General features: G+C 41.3%; 1 protein-coding gene across 1 annotated transcript; it reads left to right on the top strand. All coding sequences in view use genetic code 11, as the record gives it.

The window, feature by feature from the left end:
• Window positions 1-110: 110 nt before the first annotated feature.
• Window positions 111-10,501, top strand: EGR_07372 (hypothetical protein; the record flags this gene model as incomplete). The annotated part of the gene is made up of 8 exons (XM_024496621.1): window positions 111-281; window positions 1,604-1,687; window positions 1,759-2,093; window positions 2,801-3,009; window positions 5,059-5,171; window positions 7,414-7,812; window positions 9,091-9,292; window positions 10,065-10,501. 8 exons carry the CDS (start codon window positions 111-113, stop codon window positions 10,499-10,501), a joined length of 1,950 nt encoding a protein of 649 aa, XP_024349000.1.
• Window positions 10,502-12,386: the final 1,885 nt, after the last annotated feature.

Below are 12,386 nucleotides of genomic sequence, written 5' to 3'. Positions count from 1 at the left end.
AAGCTGAGATTACTGGCAGTCCACCGCATAGATCTCGACAGAGCTCCCACGTTACAGGAAGACTTCAACGGATTAGACTTAAGTCAATTGATCAGTCAACTTTATGCATTATGTATGTTTCCAGGGTGTACGTCGTGCGAATCAAGTGTGAGAAACACGCGGACACGCAGAACAAGCTGCTGAGCATTGTCAACGGCCTCTTCCCCAAGGGCTCTAAGTCAGTGCTGCCCAAGAATGTCTCCAGTACAGTATTTGTCAAAATTATCCACTTTATTGCACAGGTATGCCCTACTTCTTCAGCCGTTTGTTTCTATTTCTGCTACATGACTGTCGAAATCATTCATTCTGTTGCACAAGTAGTTTCGTTGTTATCCAAGTTCCAATCGATTATCCTCTTCTTTATGCGGACATTCTTCGTTTTCGAGTCTGCCTTGCCGATACAGGATGCGACTCGATTTCATTTAAGTGGGCGTAAATTTGGCTCCTGTTTATTGTTTAGGTGTGATCGTGTCCGTCAATGTCTGACGGTTGTTATTGTGTGCTATTTTAAGCTTATTTTGTTATCAGCACTTGTAGCGATAATCGTTTATTTCATTATCGCGGAGAATTGTCAAGAGTCGACGTTTATACGCTTGTGGCAATGTTATTTTGACATAAATTCAAACATAGGCAAGTCATTTACTCTTTAGATATGGCTTTTTTTCTACCGGATGTGAACCAGTTTCTGTTTTCTTTTTTCCAGCCCCCTGCTTCTGTTCGCTAGGGGGAATTTCACCAATCTTACAGTTATCACATATTTTCTGTAATGTATGGAAGAACACTGTTCCTTCCTCTTTGAGCAAGTTACGCATAATTCGCACGCCATCTTCACTCCAGGACTGTGACTTAAAATATTATTCACATGGCACAAATAAGCTTAATAACCCCTCTTTTTTCACCTCAACCATTTCTAGTGCAGTTGCATGTTTATGAGACTTTTTTGGAGCATGGATAGATCCTATGCGTACAATGCGTCTTTTCGACAACCTCTCAAACCACGATGCTCTTATCATTAACTGGTTCTTGAGTTCTCCCTCCGTTTCTAGTTTTTAATCATAGTTGATAGGAATTTCGGAGCGCTCTGCTTCTGTCGCAACATGGTAAACTTTTTGGGGGTGCTTAATCTTCTCTTAAGAGATTATATGAGGAATAAATTTATCCCCGTACTGAGCACACATGCTGGCGGGAATGAGTTTGCTGGCGTCATTTATTTTATTCATGAACCTTAGACAAGTGATGCTGTACCTTCCCTAGCTTAGTGACTTAGTTGGGTTACCAGATATACCCTGCTTGGCATTAACTCAAACACGGTTAATCGTTTCCGATTCTTTCTCCTTAAATGCCTCCACCGAAAAGGCGAAGCTGTGAAACCTTAGTCTTATTATGTATTTTCGAAATTGCTTATTGTACCGACTATTCTTCAAGTCATTTTAGTGAATTTCACAGTTTCGTAATCTCTGTTTTAGCATGGCTTTTTATCCTTTTAATTCCCGCTTCTTAGGTACCGTGGTTAAGTGAACCACAGAGAATAAATTTGTTATCTTCCTCCCCCTCACACTTTTAGGAGAAACTCGACTTCGCCATGACTGAGATCATCTTTGATCTGTTGGGCGTGAATCGCTTGCAGAAGCTGGTCCTTACACCCGAGGTGAGTGGCTCTCTTTCCGTACTTGTTTACTTATCCAAAACCTACCTTCCAACTCTTCTCTCCCCTTTCAGCGCATGAATATCGGTCTTCGTGCCTTCCTTCTTATCGCACACGGACTTCAACAGAAAGATGGGGAGCCACCGATGCCACAGAATCAGCCTCTTGCTGGTTGTGGCGGTGGTGGTGCCTACTCATCGGTGCATCCCCGGGGTTCTGGCAATGTACGTCGCTCCTTCCATGGAACCACATTGGACGACGCGCTGTGCGAACGGCTGGGCATTCGACCCTACCTTGTGCCAGTGCGTAAAGCCTTTGAAGCTATTCTGCGGCTGCTGGAGCCGCAAGTTTGTCGTAGTATGATGCCACCGAAACAAGGAGCGCCGATCAAGGACGATGATGCAGCCCCGTAATCTTATCACTTTCCTTATCCGTATTTTGGAAGTCTGTTGATGGTATCTTTTTTGAATGATATCTCTTGGGTCTGTAGAAGGAGAAATGGATTGTTTGGACAACTCTGGAGCAGCATTTTAGGAATCAGTCAACTTTTTGTTGTAATTTTCTTGGTCCCTCCCTGTTTTCATATTTCTCACACCTGGTTCAAAAAAAATAGTGAGCTAGAGTCTACAAAACTATTTGAAGTTTCACTTCAGCCTGTTTTAGGGATTTTGGTAGTTTTGTTTACTTAATATTTGCAATCTAGTTACCCTTGAAATTGTCTTAAGGCGCAGAAGTTTGACGGCAGAAGAAGAGATGATACAAAGGGAACTTTTCTGTGTAACTGATTCTCATTCATGTGATGTTTAAGGCGTCATCATCAACTCTTCCAGTTATAAATCCGTAACGCTGAAACAGAAACCGTGACCATTATTGTATTCTCACTCCGTAGAGACATTGGATTCCAAAAATTGCTATTTGTCCGCTGAGCTTTAATTGAATTCGCTTTTAAACCATCTGTTTGTAAACTGCATCACAAACGCTTATTTCGGGTGTTCTACAACAAATAGATTTTCTCTGCTAACTGATTTTCACTTTTCGATTACAATTCTGTTAGATATCTAAGAGATGCGAAAGACCAACAGCTACATCATTTTATCCCTCTCTCTTCCTCTGTAGCAATGATCGTAAGCCGAAGATAGATCTGCTGAAAACCTGTGTGAACTGCATTCCTCGTCTGCTGCCCTACGAGATGTCGCGTACCGAATTAATCGAACTGTTAGCCAGGGTCTCGCTCAATGTGGATGAGGAGATTCGTATGATGGCGCAGCAGACCATGGTCAATCTCATCATCGAGTCTCCCGCCTACCGACAACGCACTATTCAGGGTCAGTCCTGCTCCTCATCTTCCTTTTGCCTCCTCCTCCCTAAGCTTCGCAATTACTGAGCTTTCCTGAGCGCTTTCGTGGCTTAGGTTTTCAGCACTTCCTCTCCACCACAGTAAGATGGTTCTGCAATGTCTTAGTCACTTTCAGGGACTTCGTCGCTATTGGGATCTGAAAGGGGCTTTGTTATCGATTTACGGAAGAAATGGACCATCAACATAGGCGGAACAAACACAAATCGGATGGCACTAGCATAGGCGCCGAAGTGAGGCCGATTATAAAGGCGCGCCTAATAGACGATCATTATTGTGATGCATGCTACTCTTCTTGTTTTGAACGGCGTTCTCAGTGCTTCTTGTCATCAATCTTCTGTTTTGGTCATCACCGGTGTTTGAGTGGATTGAATTTGACTGCGAGACGGAAGCAAAAATGACATGATAAATTCTCCTCACAGCGGAAAGACTATAGCGCTCGGGATAATCGCGAAAACTTTGTCAAATATTCGAATTTGAAAGTAGACGGAAAAAGCAGCAATGTGGGTGATATAAGCAAAGTCCCATGCCATCGATATGGGACCTAAGTTGCGGAGTAAGTTTGCTTTATCGTAGCCCTCGCCTTTTGTCTCTGAGGCATTTGAATCCGTAGATCGTTTCATAATTGATGTACAGAAGGGTTGGGAGACTATTGCTGCAGCCCTATGTTATCAGTGTTGCGGTTGAATCAAAGGTGGTTGGAAAGTTCCTCCATATGGTCATCGTAGTTAGCTGGGTTTCATACCCTTGGTCACTTCTGATTTGGCCATTATAGCGCAGTCAACGTTTCGGAAGCTACCCACGATTCAGAAAATAAAATCATTAAATTCGCTATGGAATGGGAAGCTATTTATTCCCGATGTCAGTGATGCATTTCTCCGATTTTATTTGTATCAGAAGTTTTATCGTCTTTGTAGACTGAGCCCAGGGAGGGAGATTCACTGGCTTATCACTACTTAAGGCCAGCGTATGCTCTGTAATGCGTATGTTTCATTATCCCAATTACCAGTCTTGGGAATATTTGCCTAAAATATATAGGTATTTAACGAAAGACTTATTTTAAAGTAGCTCCATGGAGCTAATATTTTGGATCTATTCCCTACCACGTTATTTTCTCTTTAGTGCTCACGATGGTGTATTGGAGTTCCATTTAGCTAAGGAAGGCGTGGTTGAGACGTTTCACAGGATTTACATATCTTCATATAATTAACCTTTTTTCAAGTCATTTAAGTACGGTGTCACTTCACTTTTAGCTACTTTTTTTTGAAGACTCGAGTGATTACCAGAAATGGATTTTGCTTCGCTGAACCATTTTTTGTGGGTTTTTAGTTATCCACAGCATGGGCCTTCTATGATGTTTATTTTTGGTATTCTCGTATCGATTCTGGAGTTTTCGTTGGACTAGGCTCGCTTGCCTGCGCCACCGATGTGGCTTCCCCTGTCTTCTGAATGCTTAATAAGTCATACCAGCATGAAAGAAGTGAAAGCTAAAACCTGAGCTTTTGACCATGCTGCTTAAAAGGAGTATAAATGGCGATGACTGAAGATCCCACTTAAGTGAACAGTTAAACAAACAACAGATTGCTGCAAAACAGTAACTTTTATTTTATTAAACCTCGTCTTGCTACACTGGTGGCTGGTACTTGGGACCCTAGATTGGTGTACCCTCCAAAAATCGACGTAGATGTAGTTACCTTCTAGACTCAATCACTTCTGGCGGGTGCCTTTTTTTCAGCTGTCTTAACGTACCATTTAACCATTAAGATCGAAACTGCTGATTTTGGTAATTTTTTTATCAGCGCCACTTTCGATAATATTGTGACAGTCATCTCTGGAGTCGTTGTAAAACAACTACTCCATTATGGCTTTGTGTGTCAGTAGAATAGATGGTCTAAACAAGGCTTTGTGCCACCTACTTGGGGGCTATACTGTAAGACACTGAAAGCCTTACTTAATCGTTTTTAAAGTAGAGGTACTTCATTTCAACCGATCACATTATTGCTCTCTTCTTGCTTTGCAGCCTTCATCCAATTCATTCAGAAGTACGTCCCGGACACTGCGCCGCATCAATTGGACAGTTGTCTCAAGACCCTCCATACACTACTGGTCAACTGGAAGATCGCCCTTCAAAGAGTCTGTTTTCCTGATTCCTTTTCTACACCGATTCAACTATGCATATTATTTGATTGAATAAGAAGTTTACTAGGCGAAATTGGTGCGGTTCATGCATGGTAATCAAGAGGCTCATTACAGGGCCTGTAATAACTTCAGGACTTCAGAAAGCTTCTGGAAATAACCCGTTTTATCTGTAACCTAATGATTTTTCCAACGAGGTAAGGGTATGCTTCCAATTCCGCTTTTACATAACAATCTGTTGCCAGTAGGAATAAACAACCTTAATCGCATTCGTTTGTATTGCGGTTTTATTTTTTTTAACAATCCATTCTATTTCGGATATTATCATACGATTGTTTAATGCAAACAAATTATTTTAGTATTCACGACAAACATTGCTAAAAATTGTTTTGGGTACGTTGGTCTCAAATTGAAGTGTCCGTAACGGACCGTAGTTTTCCATTCTAATAAGAAATAGGGGGTTTCTGAATGTGATTTTTTCACCCTTTAGTGGTTCACCGCCATTAACAAGTTCTTTAAGCCATTTCTGGGTTATGCCTTCCACTATCACATGCAGCAGCCTCTTTGAATGCTGTGCAAGAAGCTACACGAGATGGATCTCCAGTCACAGCTTTGGAACAGAGTTTATCTGAGTCGGTAAAGCCAACATCTCCTGTCCCATCCATCAGATTCAGCTGACGTTATTTAATGTGAAGGTTCAAAATATCAGGAAAATAGTAGAGAGGACAATGGTCATTACTATGCAGATGGACTAACCTCTCTCCATGCTTTATGATGCATTTTTGCAGCTTATGCACACAAACCATAGCGTGCATTTTACAAGTTGAAAAGTTATTGCAAACATTTGTACCAGGAGCCGCATAAAATTTTGGGTCACCTGATACCTTTTCGCTATTCTTCATTTCCTCGCTAGAATTGTTTCATGTTCCACTACTGTGTAATGATAGATTAGGAGCAATTCATTACCCTTACAGCTTCGTGTCTGCTTTTCGTGGATTCATTTTTATCGCGTGCCTTCATTTTCTGATTATGGAGTGTAAACTAGGCTAGATTTATTTCATATATTGTTCAGGTCCCTCTTTAGAGTTATTTCTAGCTCTCGTGCATGTATCTACTGTTCTGTGAAATGGATCTGAGGTCTTGATCTTTACATTGAGATCGGGCTTAAATCCAGACATTTATGCTTCATGTTTATTAGTAGTAACTACTGACGAGCGTTATAACCTTTTCCATCCAAGGGCACTTATACAATCTAATTTTGTGGAGCTCCGTTTACCTAAGGTTCATTTTCGCAACTTTTTCTACTCCTTTTTCTTAACCTTTTAGCTATGTGCTATTTAACCTATTTAGATCTCGTGTTTTTTAGTAATACCTATATCGATGCTTTGCTTTCTTTATTTTGGCCCTTTACATATGGCTGCCTTCTGGAGGTATCGTCTACTAAATTCATTGAAATTTCTTGTTCGCTGGCTTGTAATTAGCTTCAATTTCCACTTTTTCTACGTTTTATGTCTTCAAAATTTTTGAATATTCTTTTTTTTTTGGTGAATGTTTTCACAGTGTTTCCACATTTTCGTTTTGATTGAATTTTTTTCTTGAACCACTTATGCCCTATGGCGTAATGGTTATTCGTGTCGCCCACCGTTCAAGGTCTGACTTCTCACACGTGTTGGTCAAACTCATCTATTTTAAGTAATGCACTTTATGCTTCTGTTTACGCCAGCAAATTCGGGTTTCCCATTTCTCACTACCAACGTTCATACTTTTTCCTCCCCCATGCTTGAAGAATCTATTGATAAGATTGTGACAAAGGTGAAAAGAATAAAGTCTCCCATTTTTCTCCAAATATTGTCCTCGGTGTTCTTAGTGGTAATTCACCCACATCGGTCATATTGTGGTTTTGCATCACAATTTAATTCATTTACCATTTACTCTGCTAGTGAACTGTACTAAAGCACTTAATTCATCTAGTATCACTTTGACGGCGTTCTATGACACGCCTGTCCCTTATGCTAATTGCTTTTTTATTTGCAAATTGGTCTAAGTAAGGAAAAGCCTTGTGAAATATACGGTTTAAAATAGTTAGGCCGTGTCTTGTTCTTTTTTTGGCTCTTCTATGAGTCATCCATTCATTCACAGGAGATGCCTTTCTGCTCCAATCAGATGTCAGTGAAGGCCGTAATGTTATTTACATTTATAAGATGAATCTGAAGGGAAGCAAAGCTTTATGCCTCCCTAGAGGGGACAGGGTTTGACACCTAAGGCTGGCTACGCACTAACAATCGTCATTAATTTCATCACTCAGGATGCAGCAGTGACCACCAGCTTGTCGGAGAAGTCGGCCCTCGTAGAGGCAGAGGGATTCGCTTTGGTGATGCTCTGCCAATGTCGTCCCCTTGCTCGCCGGCTCGCCGTCCATATTCTACGCGAATCGCGAGCCGTTTTACGGCTCATTAATCAGGTCGCAGCGGCAGCAGCACAGCAACACCAAGAACAAGGCCACGAGGACTCGATTCAGAATATCTCCTCTTCCGCTAGTGTTGCCGCTGCATCTAATACCTCGGTAATTGACATTCTGGACAGCCTGGCGCCGACGATTCTGGAACGGATTTTGCCGCTCTTGCCACCCAATGAAAGAGTGAGTCGAGTAGCAAGTATATTACATGAGATTTTCGTTCTGCATTAAGGTTCACCGTTGGTGCATATTTCGAACCTTTTTCACCTATTCCAGAGATTCTGATCGAAAGTGACTGCAAATAGCTTAACTGGAGCATTGTTTTTGAGTCCATTCATTAATTGCCTAAGAAACCTGTGTCTCGGAAAATTATCCGGTAGTTCTATGGTAGTTCAACATCAAATCTTTCCCTATTTGTGAGCTAAATCTGGCGGATTAGATCTGCCTATTTGCTGCTTAGATTATTCGCTTCATGGGTAAGCATTCAATGTAAACCTGAAAATGGGTCATGGAGGTGCAGTAATTTGTCTTTGAGACTTTCTTCATGAATAAGTTCCTTTGAGGTTTAGTTTGCTCAACCATCGCTTGTTTTTTGAAAGAGTATTTAGTGCCAGTGCAAAAAACTACTGATACCATTACTTATTCGATGTCTGTGTATGCCTTTAACCTCCCGCTGTGATGAATGTAATTGCCTTCAAAGTCTTCCACTAGCTAACCAACACTTAGCTTTCCTTTGACTAAATTATTCACTTCAAGCCCTAATTTTATTCGTGAGGCACCCTGGTTTCAACCACTCTTGTGTAAGTTCCACCTCTTCTGTTGCTTAGCGAAAAATGGAGTTAAAGTGCGGATTTATTGCCAATCTGCTAGGGGTTTCAGAAAAGCGGTTTAGGGGTGTTTGAAACCTCTCAGGTAGATAGGAGTAATGCTTTTCTAACTTTATGGTAAGAAGTATTCCTGCAATTAAATTCCATGATTTGCAAGAGTTTAGTCCATTCGTCGACTGCAGTAGGAAATCCCTTCCTTGAATGCGGTGATGTAAAGGAATAAGCAAGTGAATGTTCGGATTAACCATTGAACAAGTAAATTGAACGTATTACTTATTAGTAATAAAGAAGTAAATGCATGATGGGGAGTGAGTAAAGTGACCTACTCGTGGATGGACACGTGAATTAACGAACGAATTGCTGGATGATCGAATTTTACCGCTTTAAAATTTGCCTATATTTTAAGTTGTTTTAATCAAACCCCAGATCTTTTCCTTCCCCTACAGCATTCACTCTAAATTCTAAAGGAGTTTCATGGAGATGGTTTTGGTCCTGTTAATATGAATTCCAAACTGCGAATGGTTTATAAAATGCAGGCACCAGTAAATCGCTCTATCATAGTGGAATTGTGCTTAACTTTCGAAATACCTATCTAGAAGACTGTAGTATTCCAAAGAGATATTGCATCCTCCAGCACGACCTGACAATTCTGTCGACGGTGGACTTCAAGTCACTGGCAGAGCGCGCCACTCCAGTCTGGCTATGCGGTCCACGACAGCCCTCCACTTGGAATCATAAACCGGTTCTCTGCACAACAAGCGTTACTACTTCAACCACACCCTCTTACGTCCAGCGGTTCAGCAGCGGTGGCCTGGGAAGTGCCAAAACTTCAACCGGTACGTCTGCAGTCTTCGTTCAATTCAGCTTTGCTGTCTCTTCTTAATTGTGGTATTTGATAGTTTTTTATTATAAATGTAGAGAGGGGCTGTAGGAACCGGTACCAGACTCCTGTACCACTAGCGTAGAGATTGAATCGCCGAAGATTGAAAAGTCTTGCTTTATACCATACCTAAGGAGGAAATTCGTGCCTCCAGCTAGCCCCGAAGCCGTACATTAGAAAGATTTATTACTAGTGTGCAGAAGAGTTAAATATGGAAATGGAATTGAGGTCACACCGGCGGGATGATAGTAAAATCTGCAGGGACCGAAGAGCCTGCGCAGTTAGGTATACATTCTAGCAAATGTAAGTTTACTACGCAACTGCATTCCTTTGTGGGTTGATCACTTTACTTCTGGTGAATTTTAATAAGATCGGATCAAATATGCTTCAGCTTTTCGTTAGGTGGTCCGTATTGAATCCAGATTCCTTGACTATCCTCTCATGCCACTTTTTATACACGCTAAAATTGATCACCGAAATCTGCTAATAATCTGCCTCTCATCCTAATCACAGTTAAAACTGTGCGATCAAAAGTTTCTTTAGGCTTTAAAGAGATAACAAAAAAATAAAGCAATGAATTTAAAATTGACTGAATTAGAATATTATGTACTTCCCTAGCCTCTGATTTGCTCTTTAAGGTGTTGAAGGATGTGTCGATTCGAGATTAACCTTGTCATTAACGTAGATGACTGGAAAGCCAGTATTATAGCTCCATACCATTGACATAGATACCGAATCTCATGGATTGAACGGTCTCTCAAGTTCCTCCACTTGTTCCTCATGCGATATATCGATACCTTCAGACCAATCTCCGGGGACCAAGGCGTCTCGCTCCGCCACCGCTGCCACCACATCCGCCGGAAAGTCCAGTTTGGAGACCTCACCCAGCCGAGATGGGCGCAGATCCCAGATGGTTCCACCGCCACCACTGACTGTGACGGGATCAGCTGCTCTGCGCCCTTCCGCCTTCTGCCAGTGTCTCCTCTCCCCTTACCTCCTACAGCCGCAAATGGAGTATATTCAGTTAACCGACGTTTGGGCTACCGCCCTCTCTGTTTCCCTCTCCACCTCTAGTGCGCTCAGCCTTCACCCTGCTATGCTCTACACGTGGAATACTGTCTTCCAGCGGCTAGCACAGGTTTTCTCTCTCATTGATCCCAAGTGAGTATCTGATTTTGTCTGGTTGGTTTTGCTCCGTGAGTGGTCTGAAGGACAGCACCACTTGTGAAACGCGCATTTTCATGGTCCCTTTTGATACTGTTGATTTATTTCCACTAATTTTGCACCTTCTCGACTTATTTATTTTGGTGAAATTTTGTCGAACAAGAATCCAATGTATAGAATTTTCAAACTATCACAGAGACGGAACCTCGTGTTTATTAGTCACTTTTGGTACTTAAGTACATTGTACATTGTTTCCTTAAGCTCTTTTGAATTCAGAATTAATTTAACGTTGCGACTAGCGGCCGAAATATACCGATAGAACTTTCTCAAGTGGATTTGGTCATCAGATTTGTCTGAGTTACCCGCGAAAGACAGTCCTTCTGAACGTCTAGGAACAAAGCCACTTTCAGATTTTTATCCCTTACAATGAGTGGCAAGTGGCTCTGGCGCCATTGATTTGAATTTCAAAGCCCTACTTTGGAGGTTGAATAATTCTGCCGCCCTTGGTGCTTCCTGCGCTCATTTTTCTATTGTGGCCACTGAAGGTTTTCGAAGCAACTTCATGTCAATTGTGCGATTAAGAGGATACATGTTAAATAAGTATTCATACCCAGGCAAGTTTCAGAATACCCGCCTGCAAACCTTGATGGAATTTACTCCTAAGGTGTTGCTTGAAGCTGGGTTATGTTCTACGGCAAAAGCATTCTCTGTACCAAATATTTTCCATAAAGACACTTTTTTAAAAGCAAAACCAGTTTAAAATAGTGCCTTTGAGCTGCGCTCTTTTGCTTGTTTACTTTGTTGCCTAGTGATGCGTTTTTTCTTACTTTTAGCCTTCTGTAGTATGCGGATATAGTACATGATCGCTCTTATCGCATCAATATTGGCGCTACTTCTCTATGGACGATTTTGACACGTTGACACCCGGTTTAGCTCCTTTAATGGCCGCTACACCGAATTCTAATTTTGTGCATATACTAAGAGTCACCAGAATCTCATTTACATTTCCCTTGTGAGCCCCATCTATTCGGTCATTTGAGCAGATGCAGTAAAGAAAGGTTAATCAAATCGTCATGAATAAAATTCAGTTCACAATTGAAGTGAGGGGTACATTGCCACTTTGAATTTCGATTCACACAACAATTGCAGCATTTGAGCAAGTCCTTATAATCAACACACTGGGCCTCGAAATAAAATGGCTTTCATAAATATCTTCCCATTAAACTTCAACTACCTGAGTTTCATCATGCGAGCTTCATCATCGGCTCGATAGATCTTATTTCTGATCTGATATCTTCTGATGACTTTCATTCCCGGAACAAAGCACATTCGGAGTAATAAGGTCGGGTGAACACACAGGACCCCTGTAGGATGGCATTTCAGCAATATTTAACGAAACTGCCTAGTTCCCCATTTACAGTTGACGATAATGAAAAATTTTATTAGCAAATTGAGCTTTGTTTTACCGAGCTAAGTTAGTAATAATGTTTTTAACGGAATGCGATTTGGCAGGCGAAAAAAAATTTGGTGCAGTTTTTGGTATGAGTCAATGCAACGACTTTTAACTTGTAGACGCCAGTTAACTACTTGGGGTTCTATATCTCTCTGGTTTGTTCTCTACTGTTTTCTGTTATTGTAAATCCTCATGTCATTAAATGCCACTTGAATATTGCTATACCTTGTCAACATTTGTTACAACTGCGGCTTTTGTATTCGTCTACAAGAGCCGCCTAGATCATAAAGAGCTTTGAACCAAATAAACGATAGACAAAATTTCAGTGTAGATGCCTTCATTACGGACACAATAAATAAGCCGAGTAGGTACAGTCAATGCGCACGCATCTGGAGGCTAGAGTGGAAACTGTTCGAGTGTTAGTCTGTGTGCC

Source organism: Echinococcus granulosus (genome assembly GCF_000524195.1).
Source record: "Echinococcus granulosus chromosome Unknown EG_S00075, whole genome shotgun sequence".
Classification (NCBI taxonomy): Eukaryota; Metazoa; Platyhelminthes; class Cestoda; order Cyclophyllidea; family Taeniidae; genus Echinococcus; species Echinococcus granulosus.
Note: the sequence above shows the minus strand (reverse complement) of the source record. Positions and strands in the feature narration are given on the sequence as shown.